Source organism: Mesitornis unicolor, unplaced genomic scaffold (assembly GCF_000695765.1).
Source record: "Mesitornis unicolor isolate BGI_N332 unplaced genomic scaffold, ASM69576v1 scaffold17068, whole genome shotgun sequence".
NCBI lineage: Eukaryota > Metazoa > Chordata > Aves > Mesitornithiformes > Mesitornithidae > Mesitornis > Mesitornis unicolor.
In genome coordinates, this window is record NW_010204026.1 from 45,914 (window position 1) to 57,171 (window position 11,258).

Consider the following 11,258-nt stretch of genomic DNA (forward strand, 5'->3'; position numbering starts at 1 on the left):
CCCGGGCCAGGGGCTGCATTCCAGAGCCTTCATCTCCACATCCCCCAGGCTCTCTCTGATGGCCAACGCTGGCTGCCAGCAAAGGCAAGAGGAGGCACAGGGTTAGAGTTTGTACAGCACTGGACCTAATTTACTGGGTGTTCTTTCCTCCCTCCTTTTTCTCCTCTGAGAGAGGCCCACTGGAGAGGCAAGGGGCAGGAGAAGAAGGGGCTTAATTTTCTCCTGTTATCTGGTGTCTCCAGCTGTGAGCCACAGCCCTTAGCTGATCAAACACTCGAGCAGCCACGATTCAGCGGCCCATCTCCATGGGCATAAATAATGTAAGTGCCCCTTCCTGAGCCCATATCCTGGCAGGAACGCAGCAGCACATTCCTTCCTCCTGTTGCCATCGTGTTGGGCTCCCAGTTTCATTGCTTGTGACACAGAGTCATTAGGCATTAGTAGTTGGCATTGGCATCTAATGACACAGTTATGTGCAAACGTGTTCTTCCTCCAAGCAGGAAGAATTTCAGCCAGAAATTCTGGTTCTCCTCCTCCCATTGAGAAGAGGGTTCCTCTGACCCCCCTGCCAGGTTTGTTTCCATTTCTCATGTGCTTTCTGAGTCCAAAAGGTTCCAGGTACGGGAGCTGAACACAGCTTTGGAGTGAAACACAATGCACACTACTTAAAATAAAGGGTAAAGGTTTATGAAAGCCATTGGGAGCTTCTTGTCTGCCTTCCAGCCAAGAGTCTTGACATGGTTTTTAAAAGTCTTAAAATGTCTTCATTTAATAGCTTGGGTGGTTAAAGCAGAGGTATGCTAAATGCCAGGGTTTGAAGCTGTTTGAGGCGGATGACAGAGGTGGTGGATGGAAGCCATGCAGGGCAGGGACAGGCCACTTTCCTCATCACCACAGCAGCAGGGCTGGTCTCTGCTTTGCTGGGGCTATGCCAGCACAGCTGGCAAGCACACGGCTGATCTGGCTGCAAGATAGGACATGGGGCTCATCTGGGCATGGTGAGCATAAGGGTAGTGGTCCCCTAGGGTCAGATTCCCTCAAGTGAGCGGCTTTTTAATGCTGCTGCTTTTCTTTCCAGTTTCTTCAACTGCAGAAAGTGGCAAGTAACCAAGCAGGTGTGGGTTGAATTGATTGAACAGACTCTGAAAATGTGTCTGAGCAGTGCTTTTATTTATGTGGCAGCCCCTAAGAGAGGGCTGCTCCAGCTCACCGCATCCCAGCAAACTTCCCACCGAGCTCCCCACGGGAATTGCTGCTCTCTTTGCGTTGATAGGCTCAGGCATGCTGAATCCCAAGGGCACTTTGGGGTTTATCTCTTTGCATTTTACAGGCCAGCACTTGGAGGTAAGCCACTGTCATTTGCAGAGCTTTCAGTGGTGGAGAGGCCTGTGGTTGCTCCGAGTCTTGATGGAAATGGTTTGGACACCGTCAGGCTGGTTCTTTTGTCTGTTTTCATGTCAGCATTTGGAAGGGGCACAGCAGCAATTTGTGGGGCTGGAAATGCCCAGGGAGTGAGCGTGCACCTCCTGGTCCCTCCTGACTCGTAATTACCAGCCCTGCAAAGGCACCCGGTAACTCCCCGTGCAGCTCTGCATTAGAAAAGCACTTAGGGGCGTTCAGTCAGGCAGCTGCTCTGCTGCCCGCTTCTTGCCCTCTAATTTTGTGGGTGGGCTGTGGGACTCTGTGCTCAGATATTTCTGCACTGCTTTGATGCTGGAGCAGGTTCTGCTGAGGAGGACAGGAGGGGAAACTGCCTATTTCTTACAGCCGTATCAAGCTGATGTTGCCACCAAATTGTTGCAATGTGGCTTTGAAGGGTTTTTTGCCTTTCTGTGGTCCACGGTTGCAGTTCGTATTTCTGTGTTCAGAAATCAGGAATCAAGTAATTGAGTCTCTCTCCCTCTTCCTGCAAAATCAAGTAATTGAATCAAAGATCATGTGATATTAAAAAAAAAAAAGAAAATACAAAGAGTTCATTTTGGGTTCCCTTTATTGGCCTCTTAAAGTCCAAGCTTAGCAGCCTGCTGGATGTGTTTTATCAAGCTCTTTTCACAGCTATGAGTAGCATGGACTTAACTGCCCATTATCCTGAGACCTGAGAGGTGCAAGAGTCCATGGGGACTGGGAGAGGGGCAGTTTTAGCCTGGGTGACCCTGATGCTGAGGCTGGAGGTGTGTTGCTCCTGACCCCTGCAAGGGGCTCGCCTGTCCCAGGTGAGGTTTAACTCGTGTAAGACCCTGAGGAGGAAAAATGTTGATGTTGTTGGCATCCTAGTGGCTCGGGATTGTGCCAAACCACAGGAGCTGGTCCCAGGAGTTGAGCTGCCAGTGGCCATGACTGGTCATCCAGAAAGGTGCTGAGGATGCAGTCGGAGGAGCTTCATTGCGATGCAAATGGATGTAAATTCATGTAAACATATGTCTTGGTGCAGGTAGCGGCTCGTGCTGAAATTATGCAAATGTTCTAATCCAATAATGCTAATGTCATGATTATCCAGCAACACGATGTTCATTAATATGGTTCCCTGGCTCTTACAGCCATCACTGTCAACACGATTATGTGGAGGCAGGCTTGCAGTGTCTCTGGCAAGCGGAGCTGGTCCTGGGAAGGGGAGGGGACACCCAGGTCATGGTGGGACCAAGAAGGACCATTCGTCTGCCTGGCAAGGCCCATCAGTGCCACATGTCCTGGGGAGTCCCCTTCACATGTCTGGCCACAGTGCCACTGGCTGCGGTGCTCCCTTTGGAAGGCCTTTCCTCTCAGAAGCAGGCACAGAGCAGATTTCACAGTCCCCAAAAGCCTGCAGAGCAGCTAAACTAGCATTTCTTAATATCCATGGCTGTGATCAGATGAATAAGACTAGCAGGGCCATCTAGTGACTCCTCTAACTGCTTAATGACCTGAGAGATGCCCCCCATAGATGGGTATAATTTTAGTGTTTCTGTTTTGAACCTATACCAGTCCACCTCTCCCTTCACCTCCTCTTTTTTTGGCTGGTGGTTATCCCTTGCTCTGCAGTTTTGTTTTCCCTGATTTGCTACAGGGGTGGAAAATGCTCGGGCTTCCCTGCGGTGCAATGGAAATTTGTCCTGCGTCGCCTTGGGTTGGGAGACATAAGGTCAGACGGCTAAATAGCCCGTCCATCTGAGAGGATAGGGATCCTGCAGGCTGGCTTGCCTTCCTCAGCACTGCTGGTAAAGCTGCTCTCTGGGCAGGAGTCTGCTTGTCTTGGCTGTGGCTTCAATTTCTCTGCTGCTAACCTGCAGGTGCCGGTGTAGCTGCTTGCCGGGACACTGTGGGGCTTCCTCGGCGCCGGCTGCTCCTGCAGCTTCGTGCCGGCTTGCGACCATGGAGAGCTTGGAAAGGGGAAAGGCTCAGCACATCACCCTGCTGCCTCCCCTGCGGGGCAGGATTGCTCCCTCAGGTACCTCCTGTGAGTCCATCCACAGAGGTTTTTGCAGTCCCGAAAAGAGCAGGTTTGTCTCTTTAGTGCAAATGTGGGCAGGCCTGCCCAGTTCAGGGAAGCCAGGGCTATTTGCGCGCTCCCCCCCGCCCCAGCAGCCTTACCCCAAGTTTTGAGATCATGATGGTAGATATGGATTTATTCTTCTCCTTGCCCTACCCCAGGGCCTTTCATTTTTCTCTTTCATTTGTGTTGCTTTTTGAAATATTGGCATGATTCTGGGATTTCTGGATGGGGCCAGGCAAATGGTGTGGCAGCCCCAGCAGCCGATTCCCTCACTGCTCACTGGGGCTGGCTGCGCCTCACGATCCAGGGACGGGCAGGACAAGTCCCAGCAGGAGCTGGGAGGAGCAGCAACCAGGACAGAGCTCTGCCAGCATGACAGGGCTGTGACAGGTACATTTACTGCACTAAGTGTCAGCACCGACCGGGGGCTTTGGTTGGATTGCTTTTGACAGGATGTCGTTAGCCTGATGTGTATGTGGGAGAGGAGCAGCTATAATGCTCTCTTAATGCAGCCAAATTGCTCTTAATTCTGCAAAACCAAGATGTTATTTCATGAATCCGTGGAGCTCGCTGTGCAGCGTCTTGATGCTGCCGGTTATGAGTGGCCTTTTCCCTCTGCTTCTATCCATCTCCAAAATCTCGGCGAGAGCGTGGGGTGGGAGCAGTCCTCCCCTTGCCTCTGTGAAGCTCTGTGATGCTTCCTGCCCTTGCTTGGCTTCGCACGTGTTAACTGGAAGCTAGTGGTGACTCCTGAAATGCCTCCTCCCACCAAAATGTGAGCAGAAAGTCTATCAATTTCCATGGCAACAGGGCCAGGCCCTAAATACTGATGTTAACTCTGTTTCTGGACATCTATGGAGTCTGAAAAGTGGGGCAAGCAGGAGGCAGCGGTGCCCAGCCCGAGTTCAGCTCCCTAGACCCATGCTCACTGCTTGTCCCAGTAGGGTAAGGTGCTGCTGCAGAATAAACATCGGGCTTTGCTGCTGGCTGCCTGGAAAGTCTGGAGACGTGATGTTGTCATCCTGCTGCAGCTGCAGGACAGTTGGGGAGGGCAAAAGGTAAAAGCAGGGTAAAACTACTAAGACAAGTCAGATGGATAATCTCAGAGGACATTGACTCCACCTCGGAAAAGCACTGAGAGCTGATAAAATTAGCCTAATAAGAGTTGATGTTGTGCAGAACGCTCCCCTCCCTTGAATGCAAGGGGTTGGGTCTGTGTTTAGTTTTAGAGGCATATAATGGAAAGAGCCAGCACGATGCAAAAAGGTGGCTTTGCGTGGCCTTGTGATGGCAACCCCCTGCTAACGCCCTGGAGTTAGTGGGAACCCAAGGACCATGAGAGAATTAAGAGGATAAAGTCAAAAAAGGCTCATTCCTAAGAAAATATCCCTGAGGATAGGATCCTCGAGAGGGGTGTGTCCTGAGGTGGGATGTCAGCGAGGGTGCAGCAGGATGAAGGCAGTTAGGGGGACATGGTTTGTACCGGAGGATGTTTTGGGGCAGCCGGGGCTGTGGGTCCTGCTTTGCCCAGGGCTGCCCTAGCCCCAGCCTACTGCAGGTTTTGTTTTCTCTGGTAGGTGCTGGCTGCAGGACAGCGCGATGCAGCGGCAACATCAGAGTGGAGAATGTGGCTCACGTTTCTGTCGAGGGCTGAACCCAAACCAATCCCACATTTCTAACCCAGCAGCAAGGTGGCCGCGTGCCAGTGCAAGCAACTCCTGGTGCTTCCCCTCTCTGCCATTTGGAGACTCCCAAATGCAGCTGGACCAGCCCTGGGGATGCAGGTTTGCCTGCACAGGTGCATGGGATGGGGGTGTGACAGCTCTCACCCCAAGTTTGGGAAGCAGTGGGTGCGTGGGCCATGTCCTGCCTGCAGGCTGCGCACCCACTCCCTGGCCCCGCTGCCTTCGGCCTCCGCAGACCGGTGATGCTCCCTCCCCTTGTGCACCGTGCAGTTGGATTTTCCTGCAGCTTCCCCTTCTCACTGCACACAGATCCACCCCTAGTGAATTCGTGTGTGTTTAAGATGTGCTCCATATAGCTAATATTTGCAGCCGCTGATGATCTACTCTGGTTGATTTGCAGGTGGATAACGTGTTGGAGACGGTATGTCAGGGTGCACGTGCACAGCACGTTCCCTCTCCATGAACAGGAGAGTAGACATTTCACAGGACTCCAAAAGCCGGTGCAGTAAAATTACAAAACAAAACACCAACTATTTTGGGATTCACGTCGAAATGGCAACATATGCTACACATTAAACATCAGCCCCTACTGAAAGTTTAGCTATTCTAGGCCCATCCTGAATGGTGCTGGAAATGCATGGAGAGCAGACGCCTCGCTGCCGCCTGTCCTCTGGAAGCTCCCTTGCAGGTCCGTCTGTGGGTAGCAAAGTGCTGGCGAGGAAGACACTGTCCACCCTTGCCACTGGTTGGGTGTTTTGTAAGGTCTCTGGGAACCTTAAGCAATATTTTGAGGGGAGAGGACTCTTTCTTGCTGCTGTTTGCCCTTTGCCTGGTGTTCTGAAAGGGTTTGTTTGTGTCTGCTTTGTAATAGAGTGTGGGCTGTATTTTACCACAGTGATTTTGTTCGCTGCTAGTAATTGCTGGTTAAATCTGGTCAAATGATGGTTGTTAGCAGGGCCTGTTTGGGCACAGATAACCTCAGATATTATTTGTGCAGAGGAGTGGTGGGCACCAGGGTGCACTGGGACAGTGGCACTGCTGGGGAGCCTTAATCGGCACAGCCTGGAAGTAAGCCTCTTAGGATTATTTAGCCAAGTTTCCTAGTTATCATTATTATTATTGCTTTATTTAGCAAATGCAAAGGGTGTTTAACCAGGTAGGGTCTGCAGCACACTCAATGGGCTCGGCCAAGCCTCCCCAGCAATTGAGAGCAGAGATCTTGCAGGAGAGGCAGCCTCCTTGCTGGTAGCTGTGCATCAGCCAGAAGACAGCGCCTTGCGTGAGCCAAGGAGCAAGGCACGTGTTGCTTTTCAATTAACCCCCTTCCCATGCGCACAGCCATGCTGGAGCTAAGCTTATTGGAAGAAGAAAGAAATATGTTTCATACCTAGCAGTGGGGTGGATTGAAGACAATGTAGGTCCCGAGTCACCCCAAAGGGATGGAGGGGTCTCTTCCAGCAGCGTTGGCAAAGCGGGGCTGGCAGCGTGGATATCCCCTGTTCCTGCCCCTGCAGCCAGATTGAGCTGGCATTATCTGCTGGCATCCTCTCATGCCTAAGGCTGTGGGTACTTGCTGTGGCTTAACGCAGGCTTAAAAATGGGAAAAAGCAAACTAGGACTGTGCAGACTGCTGCTGATGCTGCCTTGTGTCACCTCCATGGGTGACTGTCAAACCTCCCTGCTCCCAACCTGCAGTGGGTCCCCCTAGGCTCAAGGGTAAGTGAGATCCAGAGGTAGTGCCTCCACACGGAGGCTTTACTTTGGCATCATCTCTGTGCACTCTTCAGGCTCTTCTCCAGCAGCACCAGCAGAGCAGGGGGTTTCTGTGAGGTCCTTTGGGTCTGAGCTGTAAAAGTATTAAATAAAGAGCCATTGAATCTCTGGTAAGGGCTGGGGATGTGCAGTCCTGCTGCTGTACTTTTCATCTGGAAAAGAATTGATTAAACTGGAATCAGCCCTCATTCTTGTAGATTTTAAACCAGGAGTAACTGACAGCAGAATTTGATGCTTCGAGTTTGAAGTGTGTCCTGAGGACAGCCTGTATTTTCAGATGTGTGTTTAATCTGTGTGCTGCTGTTCTGTTTGCTGTAGGAATGCTCCTTCTGTCCTCCCGTTCGTGTGGCACTCGCAGGACAGCTCCCTGGTCACGTAAGGAAGCTGGGCTGCTGCATGGCCCTGCTCAGGGCACGGGTGAGTTAGTGCACAGGCTTTGTTTGGGATGTGCTTAAGTCTCTGCTTATGGACATTTAAAGTCAGCTGTCACAGGACAGGATGCTTTTCTGAGCCTGGGCTGGAGTTGGAGTGATGGCGCTGACATCCCACATCCCAGCTCTCTTTGTGGGGTGTTTTTGGCACACCAGCCCGTGCCCTCATCTGATGTGAGCAGCTGAACCACTCTTTTGCATCTCAGAACAAGCAGCTGAAGTGCAGTGTTGTGTGTGCTGAGCTCAGGGTGTTGTCACGGCTTGCACGCCTCCGGAGAGGAAACACGGCTGTTGACAGGGGCGATGTGCTCTTCTCCATCGTCCCCTTCCTGCTTCGATGTTGTCTCTGTGGTGGCCACCTTCACCTTCTCTAAAGGATGTCCTCCCTTCCTCCAGAGATGGGGTATCCCCTGCAGAGTGGCTCTGCTCCCTGCCGGGCAGAGCTGTCAATCCTGCTGCCGAAAGCAGCTACCCAATGTTTAAACTATCTATTTCCCCTTTTTGCCAGGCTGGGGAGGAAGCCAGCATTCCCCCTTTCAGGAAAATGAAGGCGTGGGCACTGCAGTAGCTCTGAATCACCCTGGCAGAGTGAGGGATCAAATCAAGTCACATTCCAGGGCATTAGACAGACGGTGGGAATTAAAAGCTTTACCTGGAAACTGGCTTTGTATCTCCAAGCCCTGCTTTTGTCTCCCAGCCCAACTCTATTTTTGTCCCTTCTACCTTCCGTGTTGCCGTGCGTCACGTACGCCACTGCTGGGTGCCTGGTTGTGCAGCTGGCCCCAGCCACATTTGGGGAACACTCAGTAAATATTGGGCTGTGCAACCTAAGCATTGCAGCCTGTGTTACGATAGGGCCAAGAGGAAACATTCAGGCAATGTGAGGAGGTAGGAAACTGTGGTTTATCAAAACCAAGCTGCTTTGGGACTCATTAAAAGCTAAGGAAAGCCTCCAGCTGCTTTCAGTAGGCTTGAGATCGGTCAGGGACTAGAAAGTCCCATCTGGGCTATTAGCACCAAGTCTTGTTTCTTTCGGTCTATGAGGTCTGGGGACAGGGTCTCCCTTGGAGGCCAGTCTTATCCTGACAGCAAGGAGGTTTGCCTGCTTCAGCTCTGTCTTTGCTTTTCCCTGAATCTGGTCCCCACGTGCGCCCTCCCCCTTGTGTTGCTTTCTGCATCCCTGGATGAGCTGAGCATCTCTCACCAGTGCTGCTGGACCTTGATCCTGGCCATGGGCTGTGAGTGGTGTGGGGCAGCTTTCGGGATACTGCACAGCGTGGGAGGAGGCAGAGCTCAGGGGCTCACCTTAATCCCAGAGCCTTGATTTTCTGACGTGTAAAACAATCCTTTTCTATTTTGGTCTTGTGCTCTTTGAGAAAACATTTGAAATCACAATGCTTTTGTAATGGCAATAATGACATTAGGCTCTCATACATAACTTAATTTTATTTATTTATTTATTTGCCCTTTCTTAGAGGGATTTGCTGCTATTTTCTGGGCATCAGGCCCAGTTTTTGCATCATTTTGTCTGAGTCCACACTGCATCCTGGATGCTGCGCCCAAAGATGGAGCCTGTGTGGATGAGCACATCCAGGCTGCTCCAAACCTGGAGGCAGCTCTTGGTGCCTCACCTGACATTCCCACCCATCATCTTGCCACCCAGGAGGCTTTCAGCCTCGACCACATGAATGCAAAGCAGTTGGCATTTCCATCTGAATTAATGTGCTGGGAGTCCTTGGATATGGGAAGAGGGTTCAATGTCTCGGGCTGGATCCGCTGTTGGACGTTGCTGCAGGAGAGCAGTTTGTGTCCAGGCAGAGCAGCTCAGATCACCTCTGTGCGATAAGTGGGAGCTGCCTTGAAGCGAAAATACAGCAGAGGGAGGAAGGGGCAGCTGAGCAGTCTCCTGTTCTCCAGGTCATTAGAGCATCTGTGTGCATCATGTCTAGGTACAGCACTATGACAAGTTTGGATGCTTCAGGAGAGAAACGTTTGCTTCCCAGCAAGAGGTAAATTAGGGTAGTTTGCCTAGTGTCAGTGTTATGAGTCAGGGAAGTCCATTAACATTTACCCAAATCTGAATTAAAAATTGAATTTTTCAATAGTAAAAAAGGTTGGGTGTCATTTTGCTGGGTTTTGGGGAAAATCCTCCAAAGAACTGAGCTTTATTTCTAGTAGACATCTGCATGACAACCTGCAGGAGACTGCAGTTCTCGTGCATTGATGCGGGATCTGTGTGTTGTCAGGTTACCTGGAGGTACTGGCTGCGATCAGCTTGACATGGTGGGTGACCAGCGCACGCAGCGTGTCCCAGCTTCACGCCAGATCCACCAGCAGAAAGTCTGCGCTGGGCGAGTTGCCCTTGCAAAGTATTTCAGACACGTTTTCCTGGGCACAATGAGTTTCTGTGCAGCATTTTGCACCACATTCTCACAGCATTTCTCTTCTGGCACTCCTCGCTCAAAAGTTCACTTGCAGTGGCTTGTGGAACCACGGATTTATTGATTTGGGCGCAGGAAGGAGATTGGGTAAAAACACCAGTTTGAGACCAACTCCCTGAGCAAACCGCAGCTCAGCATTTACCAGCAAGCCTGTGGCAGGCACTGTCCCCTTCCCAGCTGGTGGCAGGACCCCATCCCTGCCTGGAAAGGTGGCCAGAGGAGTGCTGAGCATGGCCACACTGGCTGTGGGCCCTGGCCCAGCCATCGCTCGCTCCTCCACGATGCTTTACCTGCTGCATCACTCTATGCCGACAGCCACAGACTGCCTGGGAGAGGCTGTGCTTCCTGGGCTGCGAGTGAGTGCCATGTGTTGCTTCAGTCCCTGGTGTGTTCACAGCCCCAGAGGCTGTGGGCAGCTTGCCCAGCCCAGCCTGCCTGGTGCTGAGCTCTGAAGGGGGCAATGCTGTGGACTGGGGCCAGCTATGGCAGAAGGGCACCAAATCTGGGCTGCCCCTGCCCCTGCGAGCGGTGGTGCGGCTGGAGCCGGGAGTGGGCAGCGTGCCACCCACGCCCCTGCTCAGTATGCAGCAGAGCATCTCCAGGCACAGCCCTGCAGCGAGCCAGGAGGCCACGGGGGCTGCCATAGTCCCCAGGGGCTGGAACAGCCCTGCTCCCCTCTTCACAGTGCTCTGGGATGGGACAGTGGCTCTTGACCCTGCATGGTGACCTTCACCCTTCCAGAGAGGTCGGACAGGCACCGACCCTGCTTTGGCAGGGAGATGGTGTGAATGGGTGTGGGGAGGTGGGCTCCGACCCAACTTGTGCTTTGCTGCCCCCAGGATGGCAAGGCTTTGCTGAGGAAGGGGCGTGGGGCTGGTTGCCCACGCTGGTGGCCATGCGACCAGGGCAGCGGGGCTGGCCACAGCCCTCATTCCTCCGCTGCTGGGTACCGCTTTGTTGCTAGCTGGTGACATCACCCGAGAGCCCACCCCCTGCCTCTTATCCGTCTCTCCGTCTCGCTCACTTATTCGCGGCCAGCGCTGGCAGGATCAGGGGCTGTGCGAGAGCCGGAGCTGGCAGCAGCAGCATGCGTGCGGCGTCTGAGGCTCAGGGCGCGAGAACCACGTAAGGTGCCCGCCGGAGCCTTCCCCCTTGCCTGCCTTCGCTTTCCCCGGCAGAAACTTCACGGCTCCCTCGCACACGGTCCGGGCTTCTCCGGGGGAGCTTGGCACCGACAGCCGCATGCATGACACTCCGAAAAGGAGAGAAAATGACCATAAGTATCCAGGAGCACATGGCTATTGATGTCTGCCCCGGCCCCATCAAACCCATCAAGCAGATCTCCGACTACTTCCCCCGCTTCCCCCGCGGGCTCCCCGCCACCGTGGGCCGCAGCAGTACCCTGCGCTCCGCCGTCAGCCAGCCCTCTGTCAGCCCCGCCGAGGCCCCCCGCGCGGAC

At 53.0% G+C, this 11,258-nt stretch overlaps 1 protein-coding gene across 1 annotated transcript in view; it reads left to right on the forward strand.

Moving 5' to 3' along the window:
• Positions 1-11,045: 11,045 nt before the first annotated feature.
• The window catches only part of DOC2B (double C2-like domains, beta), a 30,623-nt gene continuing 30,410 nt past the window's right edge, over positions 11,046-11,258 (forward strand). Inside the window, exon 1 of the mRNA XM_010190932.1 lies at positions 11,046-11,250. Within this exon, the coding sequence (XP_010189234.1) occupies positions 11,046-11,250 (205 nt within the window). The remainder of the gene's footprint in view (positions 11,251-11,258) is intronic.